The sequence below is a fragment of the Kogia breviceps genome, chromosome 9 (assembly GCF_026419965.1).
Source record: "Kogia breviceps isolate mKogBre1 chromosome 9, mKogBre1 haplotype 1, whole genome shotgun sequence".
NCBI classification, from domain to species: domain Eukaryota; kingdom Metazoa; phylum Chordata; class Mammalia; order Artiodactyla; family Physeteridae; genus Kogia; species Kogia breviceps.
This window is the reverse complement of record NC_081318.1, coordinates 23,454,415-23,473,664: the sequence shown is the minus strand read 5'-3', so window position 1 is coordinate 23,473,664 and position 19,250 is coordinate 23,454,415. Positions and strand designations below refer to the sequence as shown.

The window sequence follows — 19,250 nt, the reverse complement described above, 5'->3', positions numbered from 1 at the left end:
CTGTTCAGATAAGAATCTTTCTATGTGCATTTAAAACAAAACTCTATTTCAGGGTCCCACGGGCCCCCCTTCTCTCCTTCCCTCCCACTACATGAGGCCTGTCCTGCCCCATGCACACCCACTGCCTCCAGCGGTACCTGTTCTCTGAGCTCCGTGACCTCAGCCTCCAGCCTTCCCAGTCGCTCCTCCAGGGGGTGCCACCGCTCCTGGGGGGCCCCAGCAGGGGATGAGGAGTGGGCCGGAGCCTGCAGCTGGTAGTCATGGATGTCAGCAAGCCCCAGAGGCTCCCTGGGGATGGCCCCACCTGAAAGCACAAGAATCCAGGGAGGGCCTATCGGTGAGGGGCCAGCAGGGCTTCCTGGGTTTGTCTTTCCAATGATGTCTATCCTGTGCCCACCCATGTCCACCTGCCACCCACCATCCAGGGAAGCAGAGGTGGTCTGTGAGGGCCTGGAGTGAAAGCATGGGAGGAGGAGGAGAGAGCCCTGGGTGCACAGAAGTCACCTAGACCAGCTTTCCCAAGTAGTAAGAGCCTCAGGCAGGTATAAGCCCCAGGCACCCCACCTCACTGGGAGCCTGGGGGGAGGATCTAGATCAGGGCCTTTCTGTAGCCTGCCCTGACTCTGCAGGGGTCCCGAGCCATGGGGGCCGTGCCAGGGTCATCCAGCCTCACTCAGGCCACGGACTTGGCCAGGGGCAGCCTGAGGAGCTGATATGTGATGCTGAGAGGGCCCACAAGCCAGCACAGGCTGAAGTGCAGAAGGGGAAGACAGAGGAGTGAAAGGCGGGGCTGCTTTCAGGTACCTGGGGTCTGTGGGCAAACCCCACCCTCCTTCCGTGCACAGGGAGGGGCAACTCTCCCCACTGCCGCCACTCCGAAGCCTTGCCACTGTCTTCCAGGCCTGTGGCAGAGGGGCCTGGGAACTCCACCCAGGGCAGAGCGGGCTCCAGAAAACGGGACTTGGGTGTATTTCTTGAAGGGTTTGGGGGAGGGTGCTGGTAGGGCCCCCAACTAGATTTCAAGGCACCAGGAGAATGAAGACAGGTTATCCCGGCTTCTAGAGGACACTGGGTCCTAGGAGGGGACACCTCTGAGTTCAGGCCTGGGGTTGGGACGGCCACTTTCACCTGACTCTGATCTCCCTCCTGCCCTCGGGAAAACAAAGGCGGTGGGGTCATTGTCTGACTCCGGGTGTCCTTCCCACAAACACCATCCCTCCTTCCAGCAGAGGTGGACGGGACAGCAGAGGGTCTGGAGCAGGAAGTGGGTGAGCACAGGAAGAGGTGGGGGGAGAGGGAAGGGTCCTTCCACCGAGGCTGCTCATTAGTGGGGCTGGGCCTGGGGGTGGCTAAAAGGGTTTCTCGTGGACACGAGCCCTTTGAGGCAGGGCAGCAATATTGCTCACTCCCCCCGCCCGCCACTGCCTCCACCAAAGGGGGTTGAAGATTCTTGTCCAAGACCTAAATTGTCTTCTTTTGTCCAAACCTGCTTTGTCCTGAGTTCCTCGGCTTGGTTAATGCCATCCCCACCTACCCAGAAATCTGCGGCTCAGCTTCTCTCTTTTGTACCCCTCCCAAAGTCCATCAGTCTCTGGTCTCAGCCAGTCATTCCCCCCAGCTCCTCTCCTCTCCCCTCTGTCGCCACTCAGGGGGCTGAAGACTCCCGGCCTCCACGTGCTCCTCTTCTCCTTTCACAGCCTTTCTAAATCACACATCTGAAGGTTCCCAGCAGCAAGTCCAAATGTGAGCTTTCCCAAGTGCCATTCATCTTTTCAGCCCACCCTGCTACCCCCTCGCACCCCGCCCACACCCCTACCTTGGGCAGGGTGTCGTCACTTGGAATGGCTCTCTGTCTTGGTATGGCCCCTGTACCTCGCTTCCTTCCCAGCCCCGTGAAGGGTGGCCAAGGATGGGGTCCCAGTATCTTAAACCCTCCACCCCAGCTCGACACCCAACCCCCATGATTCCTCCTTTCAGGCCACTCCCTACAGGCTTGCTTAAGCGGGCACAAGAAAGGGGTTGAGGAGAAGCTGAGGGTCCTCTGGGACCCTCCGGGAAGACTGGGCTGGTACTTTGCCTGGAGAGACCTGCAGAAAGAGCTTCTGATTGTTGCACAAAGCCTGATTGCTCCCAGTGGACCTGTCCTCGGCTCCCCTCCCTTGCCCCCCTGCACAGACCCGGGCCTGACCTCTCTGTTCCTGCCTGTCCTTCTGGATGAAAGCCAGACACAGAGACTCAAAGTCAGCTCCCATGGCGGACCTCCTTTTTTTTTCCCCTTTCTCAAGACAAATAATTAACTTCAGACTCCCAGATTCCAGGGCGGACTCTCCCCGACCGCTGCCTGCAGGAATTCCTCCCGAGGCCGGAGCAGAAAGCCCCGTCCTGCTCCGGGACCCCATGCCACAGTCTCCGTTCTGCCCCGACCATGCTGGCTCCTCCACCGACGGGGAGGACTCAGGCTGGCCTGGGAGGCGCACGCACCCCGAGGCAGGGGCCAGGGAGGAGGCCCCTGGCCCCAGCCGTTCCCTCAGCCTGGGCTGAGCAAGAGGTGAGGTCCTGCCTGGCTGCCCTCAAGCCCTCGGCGCCCCGACCTACCTCTGACAGTCCCCGGGGCCAGTGCCAGGCCCGTGAGCTGCAGAACGAGGGGCAGCAGAGCGGCCGCGGCCCTGGCCATGCTCGCCCCGCCTTGCTGACTACAGGGCGGTCGGTCACGGCTCAGCAGGCGCTGGGAGAGGCGGGGTGTGGAAACACCAGGCCGCCTCCCACCCAGCCTTTGTTCAGGGAGGGCTTCTGGTGTCTGTCACCCCACCCCGTGGCGCCTGCCTTCCTGAAGGGCACCTCGACCCGACCCCGGGGCCCAGCCCCATCCTGACCCCAGACCTGGCTCAGAGGTGCAGGGGAGCCCCCGGGAGAGCAGGAAGCTAGGAGGGGTCGGGGGCGACTTCTCCTGCATGTGATCCAGGAGCAGACTCTAAAACCCCCCACAAACTCATCACTCTTGGGCTCTGGGACAGGCTGGTCTCCCAGCCCCTTTACTTCATCACCCTGGGGTTCCCTTCCTCACCTGTTTACAGGAGAAGCAAACTGAGCTGGGTTCAAATCCTTGCTCGGCCAATTCCACTTGCCCTTAGGCCTCTAACTTCTAGTTGCCTCAGTTTCCCTCTTTGTAAACTGGGGATCATAATCTCTACTTTATAAGCTTACAATGAGGATTAAGAGAGACTAGACAGATAAAGAATTTAGGGTAGGGTAGTGGTAGGCACAGACTAAGTGCTGAGTAAATAAATAAAAACAAGAGGTGCTGCTCCGGGCCTCCGAAGCCCAGGGCTCCCAGCCACCTCTCTCCGCCTCTACATTTCTTTCCTGGACTCTACTTACCATCCCTATCCACCCCGGCAGCCCCAGGCTTGGCCCCAAATGCCAAGGCCTTTCTTCTCCAGCCCATTTTCCAGCTCTTGGACTCAGGCTTGGCCTGTGTGTGTGTGTAGGGGGGTGAGTCCCGGCCGGGGGGCAGGGCTGGGCCTTGGGCTCAGCAGGCAGAGGGGGCCAAAGGGAGGAAGTGAGAGAAGCTGGTCACGTGGGGTACAAGACTGGGAAACTCCTCAGTGCAGCTGGAAGCAGGGGAGGTGGGGATGGGCCCCAAGCTCACAGGCTAAGGGACATGGAGGGTGGAGCCGTGAAGCCCGTCAGAGCAGTCTCCCTCCCCATAGAGGCCAGCAAATCAGAGCCACCCTGCTCCCTGCTCCCGCCCCCCAGCCCACGTCAGGGCTAAAGGTCCCTCGAGCCCACCCTCCAAGCACCTTAAGGGAAAACAGTGTCTCTCCTGAGAAGTGTGGGCCCCTAATAGGCCCAGAGCAGTTGGCGGCAGGGGACGGGGGAGAATGTGAGCCAATGCTGAGACCTGGCCTCAGATGGCCTGGAGCTAAGCTCACAGAAGCAGAGGAAAGCCAGGGCCAGCCGGCTGCTGGAAAAGGCACTAGGAAGTGGCAGCTCTGATCCCACCAGGGTTAAGGAAAATGGTGCCTGTTAGAAGGCAGGTCTCCTGGGAGGCTGGGTGGAGGAGAGGCTAAGAGCAGACTCTGGTGAGGGCTACCAGGTCAAATCCGGAGTCTGATGCTTTCTGCTGTGTGGCCTCAGGCAAGTCATTTAACTTACAGTGGCTAATTTTTCTTCTCTGTGACCTGTGGCTCTAACAGCACCCACTTCACGGAGTGTTTGTGAGGGTTAGTGAATTAATGGCTGGAAAGAGCACTCAGCACAGGGCTGGCCACGTAGGCATTAGCTCTTATTACTTCTCTTACGTGACCTCTAACTGTCCCCCCAACCGTGCAGGCGAGGATGTATTTATTCCCATTTTACAGATGAGGAATCTGAGAAGTCAGGTGAGCTGCTCAGAGTCATGCTGGGAGTAAACCACAGAGCCTGGTTTCAATGCCAGGTCCTTGGGGTCCCAGGGCCCCCACTCCTTATCATCACCAGGAGCCCAAGCCCCCCAACGCCCCTGGTCACCCTGGCTCCCAGCTGCTTACTGCTCTGCCCAACCCCTCACCCTTGCCTTCCCACAGTGCCTCCGTCGGAGCACCTGAGTATCGCTGGAGAACATCCCAGCCCTTGGGTGACTGGATTTGCTTCAAATTCATGGCCACAAACCTCAACAGACACACAGCACCGCCAAAAATTCTATTACATTTCCCTGGTAAATCCAATCTCCCTCTTCTCAGGAGCATTTCACACCCTCTCCTTCCTTCCTAAACGTTTCAGTGGCTCTGCCCTTACCCCCTGTATGATTTTGGTACGTTATTGAACTTTTCTAAGCCTCAGGTTCCTCCCCTGAGAAGTGGGGATAATAATTGTACCTCCATCCTGATTGTTATAAGGATTGTCTTAGCCTGGGTTCCCTGAAAGCAGAGCCTGAGACAAAGGCTTACATGCACAAGTTTATTTTGGAATATGATCCCAGGGAGCAGAAATGAGGGGTGGGGAGAGCAAAACAGGGAAGGATGAAAAGCCGATAAAAGACTGCCTTCTGGAGTAGCTGGTCACTGCCGTGGCCACCTGTGTGTCCAGTCCCACAGGACCATCTGTATGAAGGCAGCTCAGCCTGAAAGTGGAAGCACTTATCCATTGACATCAGTGCCCCACTGGTCTGGGGTAGTATGGAGGGCATTAGCTGCTCCCAGTTAGGTGTGAATGAGTGCTCAAGTGGGCTACCAAGGGTGCAACAAGGAAATTCCAAAGCCAAACAGGAGAGATTTGTAGCCAGGGCCTGAGGCAAGTCGCCACTGGGATGCACCTGTGCAGAGCCGCTCGCAGACTGTGGAGAACTGGAATAAGGTGCAGCTGAGAGAATTTGCACAAGCGGTGTCTGACGAATGAGACAATGAATATAAAAATCTTTTTACAGTGCCTGGCACGTTTTAAACACCCAAAATATATTATTATTTTTACTGACATCATCATCATCTCCTGCTGAGGCCCAACCTGAAAAGGCAATATTAACATTCTTTATCTGCAACGGAAGGTACAGAAGCGTCTGGAAAACTCGCTCTGTGAAATAAAATCCCAGAGCCCTGAGGAAAGGCTGTTATTTGGAGAGCAGATGAGTTTCCACCATGACTGATCAGTGTGTGAGCCTCTTTGGTGCCAGGTATTGCGCCAGATACACGAATATAGGGATGAATGAATCAGGAATAGCGACGGCCAGAACGCCCGGGCCAGGCCAAGGGAAGGGGAATGTGGATCCTGGCAGAGGGAGAGGTATGAGCACATGACCGCAGGTGTACTCAAATGTCAGGCTTGGAATAAAGGGCTCACATTCCTCTGCTGGGCTAGTGGAACCAGATGCCACCATCCCCACCAAAATCCAGTGCTTTCTTTAGAACAGGAACATTCTGGCTAGAGAGAGAAGGACTATCTCAGGCCTAGGCTTGAGTCCTTACTTGACAGGATGTCCCCTTGTATGGAGTGGTGTTTGGGACCCAGCCAGGTGTGTGGGCACGGTAGGGTGCGTGGCTACGGAGGGCAGCAGAAGGGCTCCAGGGTTTAGAGTCAGCGAGTCCTGAGTTCAAATCCTGCTCCACCACTGACTGTGCTAGTTGATCTCCCTTTCTACCTCTTCCATTCATTCTCCCTCTCCACCCCCTACAGACTGCATCACTCTGGCTTTCGTGCCCTCTGGCTTCCTGTTGGGTCAGCCAATGAGAGGCGCAGGCAGGGCCTGAAGGGCAGGAGAGGAGAGCGGTTGGGGTATTTCTTCTTGGCCTCCTCCTGCTCACCACAGCTCCCATGGTACCACTATTTCTTCCCCTTATCCACTCAGCCCAGGGAGTGAAATGGCTCCCTGCTATTGTTAGTTCCCTGGTGATTCTCTTATACCGTGTCTGCAGATCTGTAAATGGTCCCTCCTTTAAGTTCTCTTTAGCGAAACCCTTTTGAGGGGAATTCTCTTTTCTCCTGGGCCCTTAGCTGATATGCTAACCTTACCACATATTCTACTAAGTTACTCCACCTCCCTAAGCCAAAATCTTTCATCTGGAAAAGGAAGTAATAACCGCTACCGTGGGCTGGGAGAGTCTAATGAGGCAACAAACATGTGATGTGTGCTTGACGCATGTGCAGCACCTGGTACACAGAAGATCCCAACATAGTTTCTTTCTGCTCCTTACCTCCTTCGGGTTGTACTGTCAATAGCAGCAGCTTGGTTTTCCCTCTGGCTTTGGTGGCTGGAAGCAAAAGTTTGCTGTAAAGAGGGAGGGAGGGAAGGGATTAGTAAATGATTAAATTTTGTACTTACATTTTTACCTTTCAAGTCACACCAGTTGTAACAAATGAAATAAGCTACCACAAAGGAATAAAGGCAAAGCCCATCATTACACGTGCTCCAGCCCTTCCTTGCCCATCACGCCCATCTGGTGTAACCAATGGTAACAAGGTCTGCTCTTCCACACCCTTCATGTGGCCCGCACAACCACGTGTAAGCACGTGTGCACCACATGATGTCGTTCGGACGTGGTACTTGGGAACAGGCTGTGCAGCGTCCCAGCCCCCAGCCCCATCTGCCCCTGCGAGTCACCAGCTTGCCCCCAAGTCACCTCCGTCAGTGGCTCCTGTCTCCACCTCCCTACTCCCCTAGGACCCTCTCTCCCTGCTCACAACATCATGTTCACCCCAGGAGAAGGTTACCCTGGCTGACCTGACCAGCTGAGCAGCTGTGGCAGGGGGACAGGGGGCGGGGATGTGCTGTTTATCACAGATCTGAGCTTCTAACTCCACAGCTGTACCCCACAGCCGGCCACCTCTCCCCACAATTCAGAATAACTAGGTCGCCAGCCCCCTTCCAGGAAGGACTTCCTTTGGCCCTTCAAAGGCCTCAGGGGTCCACCTCACTGTGTTCCAGGGACTGTGCCAAGCTGCAGCATGCCTATTCAAGTACCAGTGTCAGCTCACACACGAGACCAACACCACTCACAGGTTAATATCACAGTCGGAACGCAGTACTTCCCTGTCAGATGGAACCTGCTGGGATCTTAGGAGTGTGTGTGCATTCTTCTGTTTCTGTTTTTGGCAAAGAAAGACCAGGGCAATCAGAGTGCATATCTGAACCTCACAGCAGAGCCAGGACCTGGCGGGGGGTATTGGCAGAATGTTTCCAGGCGCCACACAGGGACCTCCAAGCCACGAGGCTCTCCAGCCCGGAGGGAAGCTTGCCAATCAGCCTTGGGCCCCCTGGAGAACCTGGGGCTTCCCCAGTCTCTTTTCTGACTGTCTTTTCTCAAAGACCGCTCCCTGGGGATCCCACTGGGGCTTGGAGAAGCTAAGAGGGTGGGGCAAAGAGGGGAGGAGATATGTGTGGCTTCCTGCCTGCAATTTCCTCTCTTCCCACCCATTTCACTTCCTCCCATCCCTCATGGTCCTGCTCTCAAGATCCCACAAAGCTTCTTCCAGTGGTTCTGAGCAGCAGAGTCCAATAGAACTGTCTGCGATGATGGAAATGTCTATATCTGCACTGTCCAATACAATGGCCCCATGAGGCTACTGAGCCCCTGTAGTATGGCTAGTGCACTTGAGGATCTGAATTTTTTTTTTTTTGGCCGTGCCACGCGGCTTGCAGGATCTTAGTTCCCCAACCAGGGATTGAACCCGCACCCTCGGCAGTGAAAGTGTGGAGTCCTAACCACTGGACTGCCAGGGAACTCCCCTGAATTTTTACTTTTAATTTAATTCTAATTCACTTTACTAGAAATAGCCCTATGTAGCTAGTAGCTACTGTACAGAACAGCGCATATTCAGACTGTAAGGCAACTTTGTGCAAATTAGTGAAAAGTGCAGCTTCTCAAGACAGAATACTCCCTTCCGTTGGCTGGGAAAGTTTCGTAATAGATCCACATTGGCTATGATGTGAATGAGGCCCCCTAGAGACAGTTTTGCAGAAGTCTGGGCCAAGACTTGCCACGGCTCCTCTGGTCAGGGACCTGATCTCACTCAGCACCATAGCCCCACTCCACAGTTTTGAGACAAGCCAGATCTTAGGGGCTGAGGGAGGGGAAGTGGCAGCTGTTCCTTCCAGGTAATATGAAGAGAGGGGGTCAGATGGCAAGGGAGTAGAGGCCAGTGGGTCAAAACCACAGCTGGGGCCATAATGAGGCACCCAGATGGCCTGGCACAGAGTAGCGACCTCAAATTCCTATATGTTTGGCTTTTTTTTTTTTTTTTGGTAACAGTTTTATTGAGATATAATTCACATACCATAAATTCACCTGTTTAAAGAGTACAATTTAATTTAATGGTTTAGTATATTCATAGAGTTGTGCAATCATCACTGCAGTCAATTTTAAAACATTTTATCATCCAAAAATAAACCCCACATCCTTCAGCATTCACCTCCTATTTCCCACCACCATCTATACCCCAGCCCTAGGCAACCACTCATCCACATTTTTTCTCTATGGATTTGCCTATTCTGGACATTTCATATAAGTAATCCTTTGTGTCTGGCTTTTCACTTGGCATAATGTTTTCAGGGTTTTTCCATGTTTTACCCTGTATCCATACTTCATTCCTTGTTATTGCCAAGTAATATTCCACTGTATGTATGTACCATACTTTATCCATTCATCAGTTGATAGAATTTGGGTTGTTTCCACCTTTTGGCTATTATGAATAATGCTGCTGTGAAGATTCATGTGCAAGTTTTTGTGAGGACATATGCTGCAATTTCTCTTGGGTATATTACTGGGAGTGGAATTGCTGCATCATATGGTAATTCTACCTTTAACCTTTTGAAGAACTGCCAAATTGTTTTCCAAAGTGGCTGTACCATTTCACATTCCCACCAGCAACATATGAGGGTTCCAATTTCTCTACTTCCTTGATAATGCTTATTATTACTTGATTTTTTTGATTACAGCCATCCTAGTGGTATTTCATTGTGGTTTGATTTGCATTTCCCTAATGACTCATGATGTTGAAAATCTTTACATGAGGTTATTAGTCATTTATGTGTCTTCTCTGGAGAAACGTGTATTCAAGTCCTTTGCCCATTTAAAAAATTGAGTTATTTATATTATTTTGTTGTAAGAGTTCTTTATATATTCTAGATTCAAGTCACTTATCAGGTATATGGCTAGTCAATATTTTTTCCCATACTGTGGGTTATTTTCATTTTTTATGGTGTTTTTTTTGCAGCACAAAAGTTTTTAGTTTTGATAAAGTCCAATCTATCTGGTTTTTTTCATTGTTGTTGCTTGTACTTTTGGCAACATATTTAAGGAATCATTGCCTAGTCTATGGTTAGAAAAATTTATCCCTGTGTTTTCTTATAAGAGTTTTACAGTGTTAGCTTTTACATATAAGATCTTTGATCCATTTTGAGTTAACTTTTGTATACGGAGTGAGGTATGGATCTGTTGTTAGGTGAACTTATGTTTACAATTGTCACCTTTCTGATGCATTACACTTTTATCATTATAAAATGTCACTCTTTATCTTGAGTTAATTTTTTTGTTTTAAAATCTATTTTAATGACAGTATAGCCCTCCAGTTTTCTTATGGTTGCTGTTTGCATGATAAAACTATTTCTATTCTTTTAGTTTAAATCTCTTGGTATCTGTAAATCTAAAATATGTCTCTGGGACCTCCCTGGTGGTCCAGTGGTTAAGCATACGTCTTGCAATGCAGGGGATGCCAGTTTGATCCCTGGTCAGGGAACTGAGATCCCACGTGCTGTAGGGCAACTAAGCCTGCACTGCACGACTAGAAAGAAGCCCACGCACCGCACCTAAGACATGATGCAGCCACCGAATAAAAATAAATAAATAAATATTTTTTTAAAAATCTAAAGTATGTCTCTTATAGACAGTATTTTGTTGGATCTTGTTTTAATCCATTCACGTTACTGAATAGTTGTATTTGCATTTGCCATTTTACTTGCTTTCTAAATATATCATTCCCTTTTTGTTCCTCTATTTCGCCTAGACTGCTTTATTTTGCATTAAGTGAATATTTTCTAGTATAACATTTTAATTATTCCTTTAATGAGTGTTTTTTTAACTGTATTTTTTTTCTATTTTCTTAGTGGTTACTCTAAGGCTTACCTCTGGACAGTTTACTATTCTGTCTCCCTGTCCCATCCGGGTAATTTGTCCCCAGGAAAGGTCCTGGGCAGAGCGTGTGGGCAGGAAAGTTGCCTGAAGAAGGTTGGCCTTGGACGATGGGGCACAGGAGAGAAGACTGAGGCACTGAGATGGCCACAGGGTGCCAGCCCCAGTGATAGAGAGGCTGCAGCTTTGATGGAGCTTTGTGGGGCTGCACAGTCCTCAGGGCCACCTCAGATTTAATGAGTCAGGACGGATGTCCAGATCCAGGAAAACGCGTGTTCTAAGGTCTGGGCGTGGCTTATTGGTGACCCTGTGGTCAGGCTCCCCTGGTAAATTGCCCCTGTTGCTCCATCCTGCACCTGGAGTACCTCTCGGTGTAGACCCTGGAGCTGGTCCACAATTCCCCTCAGCCCCCAGGGACCAACAAGTAGTCGGGGCAGGTCTCAGTGGGAATGGTGGCTACCCTCCTTTTCCCCCATCAGCTACCACCTTGCCTTACCTCCGAGGGTACTCTGAGAGCATGCGTGGGTCGAGGCCAGGCTCTGCTCCTCCCACCAAGAGGCCCCCTCTGGGGATCCTGGCTGCTGCTCTGCAGACGTGCACACTGTACTAATCAGGGTGACAGGTCCCTTGGTTTCCACCCTGCTGTGCCTCCCCTCCCTGGCAGCACCAACGCCTGACTGAGCCCTGTGAACCCAGCCTATGTCCCTGAGTGGCCCAGCTGGAGGAGGCGGGGCCTGGGGCGCAGGGTGGTGCAGGACGGGAGGCAGCCCCAGAGTAGGTTTCCAGTGTGAGGGAGGAGGAGCAAAGCCTTTCATCCTGCAGGACCTGCAGGCTCCCCAGTACCTGATGGCCCACCTTGCCCCCGTCCTGCCCAGCCCATGGCCTCTGCTTCTCTTGCTCAGGGTCCTGTGTAGGGCCCCAAAGTGGGTACTCTGGAAACAGTCCTTAAAGGCCTGCAAGGGTGGGGGTCCTGGGGAAAATGATCCACCTTCTTTTTTTTTTTTTTTTTTTTTTTTTTTTGCGGTATGCGGGCCTCTCACTGTTGTGGCCTCTCCCGTTGCGGAGCACAGGCTCCGGACGCGCAGGCTCAGCGGCCATGGCTCACGGGCTTAGTTGCTCCGCGGCATGTGGGATCCTCCCGGACCAGGGCACGAACCCGTGTCTCCTGCATCGGCAGGCGGATTCTCAACCACTGCGCCACCAGGGAAGCCCTCCACCTTCTTCTTAGTGCCAGTAGGAACAGGCCCATTCCCATTCTGCTGGGATGCCTGGCTGTCCCTGGGTAGAAGTCTGAGGTAACCAGGGGCCCAGGCTATGCTCCCAATTTCCCCATGAGAGTCCTCCCTTCCCAGTGGCTCTGGTTTCTCTCCTCTTGCCCCCTGTCCCCACCACCCTCTGTTTTCTGCCCTACTTCATGCCCCAAAGCGGCTGACCTGGACCTGCACGACGCAGGCTCCCTTGGCCTCTGGATTCTGGGTGGATTTGGCTAAGAGGAGGCACTGGCAAGAAATAGGAGGGTGGGAGAGTGGAAGACATAGAGCCCCCAATCTTGCGCAGCCGCAGGTCCTGGAGTGCCGCCAGCCGCGGCGGGTCCTCAAAGTGCAGCAACAATCGACGAGAGGGGGTAGGGAACTGAATGCACCAAGGTATGGGAGCAGAAGGGCACAGACAACTGATGGTTGCAAGGCAAGTTTAATAACAAAGCATAGCCATATATATACACCCCTAAAGCAGGGAATTTGCTTAGTCACGCCTTATCGGCATCAGCTGGTTAATTGGCTTCTCGGCTTAGTCACGCCTTATCGGCATCAGCTGGTTGATTGGCTTCTCGGCTTCTCCCTCAAAGGCACCAATTTCCCCTCCAGGGTTGCTTTTCCTAGCTTTAGGGAACAACCAGGGACTCCCAGTAACTGAGCAGGTCCCTGGAGCGATTTGGCCAAAGGCCATCTCCTTTTTTACGTTCATACCATAAAGTCCAGGATGCATACCAAGGAGAGTACAATCGGGCCCTGAGGCTTATGAGGGTCTTAATGGCTCCTTCCTCAGAGGGCAAAATGCTCGCCACATTTCCCCCTCTTTTATTTTTTAAAACTTGATAATGCAATTTCAACCCATACACCTCCTGACGAAGAGAATCGAGCGGCCAACAAAGCGTAATAAACAAGGTCATGCAATTAACATCAACAATACACATGACCCCACGGTAATCAATCCTGTGAGTCCATTTTGAAACCAATGCATTGGGTTTAACCATTGAAGCTGATCCAAGAGTCCTTGAATTAATTGTTGGGGCCCGTCTTCTTGTAGATGAGCTTCTTGAATTGCTTGTTATTTCCGCATTAAGTTTTTGTATGTCCATACTAATGTGTCCATCAGTCCATACACTTAAAAAGTGCATTTTTACTTTGTTCCAATCCCAGTCAGTTTCATTATAAGCGTGTTGAGTCACACAAATCCAAGTATATTTAGCATGGCAAATCAAACGCATTTTCAATTTTAAAGCCATAATTTGGTCTCCTAAACCTATGAGAGCATTTTTTAACTCATCAACCTCAGTTTTTAGTTGAGTATCAATATGGCTTTGTCATGCTAATGCAATACTGGTATTTTTAGACAATTGATTAACATAATGTGCTTGTTGTACAGTTTTACTTAATGCTAAACCGGCGGTAGCGGCTGTGGCTATTAAAGCGGCTAAGGCTAATATGCTACATATTAATATTCCAATGAATCGTTTAAGTCTTTTTAAAGCTTCAGATAATTCTAGCCTAGCTTGCATGCTAGTACTATGATACCAAGGTTCAGAAATATTTACAGGCAGTATTACATAGGAAGGTTGTTTTAACATCATAACAGAAAAAGTTCCTTTCATAGGCAGAATGCAAGTACTAAAAATACAATTCTGACAAGTTATATTATATCCTAAGGAACCAGAAGTAAACTCAATCTGTAAATCTCCTATTAGCAAGGCATATGAGGGTGTAACACAAGTAATAACCGGTTGATAAGAATAAGACAATGCAAACTTCCCAAAATCCCAATGCTTATAAAAACCAAACTATTATTAGTAACAGAAACTGAAGAAATTAAAATGGTACCATTATTATAATTTAAGGTACACCAGATTTGAGAATTCAAAATCAGATTGGGGAAAATCAGAAGGAAAAAAGGAGGGAAACTTCAAACTTGTAACAGCTTTAACTACCCTTAAACTATGGCCGGCCAGTAAAGTCCCTTGTCCTCCTACATATACTTCAACACAAAGATAGTATCTTTGACTTTGCAGCTTCTATTAGAGCTCCACTTTCAGCTTTATGATTAGACCCATCTTTGTTGCTGTAATTACCAGTCTCATTCTTTCCATTTTTGTTATTGTTGCCCTGTGAAATCATTTTTTCTAGAACAGCAAGAAGATGTAAAGCTTTCTCAGCTTGGTAGGTTAATATATACAGGTCTACGAGCAAAAAACACACTGCTTGGGCAAATTTTTCTTCAAAAGGTTCTATGAACTGATAAAGTTTTTCACCAACGGATATGGCTTCTGTATACTGTCGGACATGATACAGGATGCCTGCTTGATTGTAATACAACATACTGTTTTCAACATCATCTAATCCATCCATTTCTTCCTGATTCTTCAACTGGTTAAGTGTCTGTCTTAAGCTATCTGTTGTTGTCTGGTTAATTTTGAAAAACTCAGCTACTGCCGTATTCAAAATTATATTATAATCGTCTTTGTTTATATCTTGTAGGCAGGCAAGATGTTGCAGACAGACATCATAATTTCTAGCTGTGAAAGCCTGGAAAACACTGGTGGACAACTCCTTCTCTTGATCAGTAATCTCAGGTCGCTCCTTGGATACTTTTTGTCCCATATTTTTTTACTTCTGACTATTGCCCCGAGTTACTATCAACTTTACTATGTGGCCACACTTTCACTCCTAACTCCGGGGATCCACCTACCGAGATTCAGATGTCCCTCTGGTCCGGTCCCTGTTCTGGCGCCACTTGCCGCCAGCCGCGGCGGGTCCTCAAAGTGCAGCAACAATCGACGAGAGGGGGTAGGGAACTGCATGCACCAAGGTATGGGAGCAGAAGGGCACAGACAACTGATGGTTGCAAGGCAAGTTTAACAAAGCGTAGCCATATATATACACCCCTAAAGCAGGGAATTTGCTTAGTCACGCCTTATCGGCATCAGCTGGTTGATTGGCTTCTCGGCTTAGTCACGCCTTATCGGCATCAGCTGGTTGATTGGCTTCTCGGCTTCTCCCTCAAAGGCACCAATTTCCCCTCCAGGGTTGCTTTTCCTAGCTTTAGGGAACAACCAGGGACTCCCAGTAACTGAGCAGGTCCCTGGAGCGATTTGGCCAAAGGCCATCTCCTTTTTTACGTTCATACCATAAAGTCCAGGATGCAGACCAAGGAGAGTACAATCGGGCCCTGAGGCTTAGGAGGGTCTTAATGGCGCCTTCCTCAGAGGGCAATGCTCGCCACACTGAAGGACAGCCACTCTGTGGGTGGTGACAGTTCCCTGCTGATGCTAGGCCTTGGGTGCCTGGAAGTTTCACAGTGGCTTTCATAATCCTGTTCACATCTCTGCAAATGTTCTAAACTTGCCTCCATGTAGCTCCACCTGCGTCCTGCCACAACCTTGCCTCACACGCCTCTTACCTGGAGCCACCCACACTGAGGGTAGCTCTTTTTTTCTGTGTCCCTGGGGCAGTCAGGGAGCCTGATAGAAGTCATCAAACCCCAGAGACTATACTCAGCCTCCTGCGAGTGGAAGGAGGTCAGCAGAGGTATAGCAGGACAACCAGGGGAAGCGCCCAGAAGATCCAGGCTGGAGGGAGGGAGAAACGGAGAGGGTAGGGGCCAGGTGCCACCCCTGCCTCTCTGTGATGAACCTGTTCTTTTGCTTTTCTTTTAAAAATTATTTAGAATTTTTATTTAAAACTTACTTAGAGTTCTTTAAGGCATATTTATATTATATCGGTCTTTTGCTTGCATTAACAGGAAACTACAAGCTAAATAAATTTTTAAAGTTATTCCTAAAACGTCTAGACATTTAGAATTTGGATCTTCTGAATGGCTTTTTAAATTTTTATTTATTTATTTATTTTATTTATTTATTTAAACATCTTTATTGGAGTATAATTGCTTTACAATGCTGTGTTAGTTTCTGCTGTATAACAAAGTGAATCAGCTATACGTACACACACATCCCCATATCTCCTCCCTCTTGTATCTCCCACCCACCCTCCCTATCCCACCCCTCTAGGTGGTCAGAAAGCACAGAGCTGATCTCCCTGTGCTATGCGGCTGCTTCCCACTAGCTAGCTATCTTACATTGGGTAGTGTATATATGTCCATGAGACTGTCTCACTTCGTCCCAGCTTACCCTTCCCCCTCCCCGCGTCCTCAAGTCCATTCTCTACGTCTGCGTCTTTATTCCTGTCCTGCCCCTAGGTTCTTCAGAACCTTTTTTTTTTTTTTTTAGATTCCATACATATGTGTTAGCAACGGTATTTGTTTTTCTCTTTCTGACTTGCTTCACTCTGTATGACTGACTCTAGGTCCATCCACCTTGCTACAAATAACTCAATTTCATTTCTTTTTATGGCTGAGTAATATTCCATTGTATATATGTGCCACATCTTCCTTATCCATTCATCTGTAGATGGACACTTAGGTTGCTTCCATGTCCTGGCTATTGTAAATAGAGCTGCCATGAACATTGTGGTACATGACTATTTTTGAATTATGGTTTTCTCTGCGTATATGCCCAGTAGTGGGATTGCTGGGTCATATGGTAGTTCTATTTGTAGTTTTTTAAGGAACCTCCATACTGTTCTCCATAGTGGCTGTATCAATTTACATTCCCACTAAAAGTGCAAGAGGGTTCCCTTTTCTCCACACCCTCTCCAGCATTTATTGTTTAAAATTTTTGTTTATTTTTAATTCACATACAATGAAATTCACTCTTTTTAGTGTACAGCTGTGAGTTTTGGCAAATGCAGAGTTGTGTGACTATCACCACAATCAAATCAAGATGCAGAACACTTGCCATCACTTCATGCTGCCGCTTTGTGGTCAACCCCTCCCCGCAGTCCCACATCTACCCACCCAGCTCTGTTCTTTGACCCTATGCTTTCTCCTGGGCCTGTTCCTGAGGGAGAGACAGCTGGGGAGCGGGCAGCCTCTCTCAGTGGCCACGATCATTCCCTGGCTTGTGCACGAGCCACATTTTCTATACAGACAACATCCCGGGGCCTGAGCAGGAGGAAGAAGGCCCCTAGCAGCCAGCTCCCTCTCCTCTCCCAGTGGAGAGCGTGTCAGGTGGGAAGCTGGAGGCGGGGGGATAGCCCCAGGGAGCTCTGGGCCAGCAGAGTGTGGGATCTGCATGCTTCCCTGGCTCTGCCTGCCCCAGGGTCTCAGTGAGGACAGCTGGCCATAGTGAGGCTGCCACCCAGAACCACCAGAACACAGGATGTGCTGTGGGGGGTGGCTACTGCTATGTTTAAATAAACATCACTTCTTCTACTGTGTGCCAGGCACTGGGCTAGACCCCCCCCAACTGCTGAACATCAGTTCTCGCTGCTGACAGTACAGTATTAACCCCTTGTGTAAACAAGGACACTGAGACGCAGAGAGACCGAATGCCTTACCCAAGGTCACACAGCTGGGACCTGAACCCAGGTCTGTCTGACTCTAAAGTGATCAAATATCACTCGTGGTCAGGTTCAAATCCCAGTGCCTCATTTTACTAATTGCTGTGTGCCTTTGGGTAAATTGCCCAACCTTTCTGAACTTCAGTGTCTTCATCTATAAAATGAAGATAATACATATCCCTACCTTGTACAGTTGATGGGACAATCAAATGTGACTCCGGTGTTTGGTGGAGAGTAGGTTACATGATAAATTCTTCATGGGTTGAATTGTGTCCCCCCCCAGATTCATGTGTTAAAGGACTAACCCCCAGTACCTCTGAATGTGACCTTATTTAGAAATAGGGTCTTTGCAGATGTAATTAGTTAAGCTGAGGTCATTAGGGTGGGCCCTACTCCAGTATGACTGACATCCTTATGAAAAAAGGGAATTTGGACACAGAGACGTGCACACAAGGAGAGCAATGTGTGAAGATGAAGGCAGAGATCAGGGTGATGCTTCTTCAAGCCAAGGAGCACCAGAGACAATGCTAAGAATACAAAGAAGTAAGATGAGTAACTCACTCAAGTTTGCAAGGTTAGGAAGTAACTCCACTCGCTTCTTTGTAAATGGGGATATGTACGAATGATGCCCACATCACGGTGGCTGGTTGTGACAGTTAAATGCAATAATGTATGAAAAGTGCTCAGCGGTATCCTGCATGTCTTAGGGCTCATCAGTATTACCTGGTTGTATTTGCTCCTCCAGCCAGCCCAGCATGTGGCCTGCCCTCTCCAGAACACCACGCCCCGCTCCAACAGGGCCTTCACCAGCCTGGCGGTGCTTCTCCTGGCTCTTCTCCGTAGCTTGGGATGGGCTGTCCCTCTGCAAGAGGCCCATGGCCTACTCTCTTTCCTGATCCCCGTAGCCCCCAAACCGCAGGAGGACGCAGGACTGAGCACACTTGCTCTCTCGACGGCCAAGTTCCAGGTGGACCCAGGATCCCTGGGCACACCGCCCTCTTGCCCAGTCCTCTCAGGCACTCCCGTGACCTGCTACTGCAAAGCAAAGCTTTTGAAGTGAGTCGGGGGGTGACGAGGAAGCCCCCATAAGTTCTTTCCTACCTGAGCAGGTGTCCCTTTCTTCTTCCCATCTCACCCCAACCTCCACCCCTGGTGATGGCCCCTGGACAAGCTGTCAGGTCATGTCAGCCTTCCTGCAGCTTTGGAAGTGCTGCTCCAGGAGAAAGGGAGGAGAATAGGCTGAAAGAAATCGGGGAGACTGGTCCTCAGGCTAGCACAGATCGGTGGAGACTCCTGGGTCCTGCATGCCCTCCAGCACCGTGATGGCCCCAGTCGGCCTGGCATAGGGGGCCTGGGTGGGCATCAGAGCTCCAGCTGGCTCCTGGCTCGGAAAAATGTGAAACACTGAGATTCCAGGACACTGGCCTGGTCAGAACTCCCTCCAGATTCCCCTCTAGCAAGTCCTGACACCCTCCTTCTCTAGGAAGACCCAAGAGAGCAGAGTGGTCCTGCTCTAGGAGCCCCCCGGGGTCCTTCAGCCCTCAGGGCTCTCTGCTCTCTTGACTTTCTGCCCCCAGCATCAGAGGCCACAGAAGCAGCAGAGCAGCCTGGGGGAGCCCCATCTGGGGCCCCCAGGTCTGACTCTTACAGGGCTGTAGCCCTGGCCCAGGGGTACCTGGCTGGCAAGAAGCAAACACCTGTTCCCACAGCTCTGTTGGCCCCTGGACCCCAAGAGCTCCTTCCCCTGCCTCTACCACAAACATGACGTCCTCAGGCCACAACCCCCATTCAGCCCACCCCTTAGGAGGCCAGAGAGGGGCAGCTGGGACATCCCCCTCCCATGGTGAAGTGTTGAAAGGCCACGTGGGACGAATATCATGCCCCCTGCCCCCTCCCATAACCTCACACCTCACTCCAGGCCAGAGAGTGCCTCCTCTGGACTCCTAGAGCCATCCCCAGAGTCCCCTCCCATCCAGGCTGG

At 50.5% G+C, this 19,250-nt stretch overlaps 1 protein-coding gene across 13 annotated transcripts in view; it reads right to left on the bottom strand.

Annotated features, from left to right (window-relative positions):
- The window catches only part of KCP (kielin cysteine rich BMP regulator), a 29,467-nt gene extending 22,749 nt beyond the window's left edge, over positions 1-6,718 (bottom strand). For 7 of the 13 annotated variants that reach the window (XM_067042222.1, XM_067042218.1, XM_067042223.1 and 4 more), the window contains exons 1-2: positions 2,596-2,681; positions 138-304 (exon numbers count right to left, since the gene is read on the bottom strand). In XM_067042222.1, the coding sequence (XP_066898323.1) occupies positions 138-304; positions 2,596-2,674 (246 nt within the window). In that variant the 5' untranslated portion in view covers positions 2,675-2,681. Of the gene's footprint in view, positions 1-137; positions 305-2,595; positions 2,701-6,665 lie in introns of those variants that run through there. The other 6 variants (XM_067042224.1, XM_067042227.1, XM_067042225.1 and 3 more) reach the window with 4 other exon arrangements.
- Between the last annotated feature and the right edge of the window lie 12,532 nt (positions 6,719-19,250).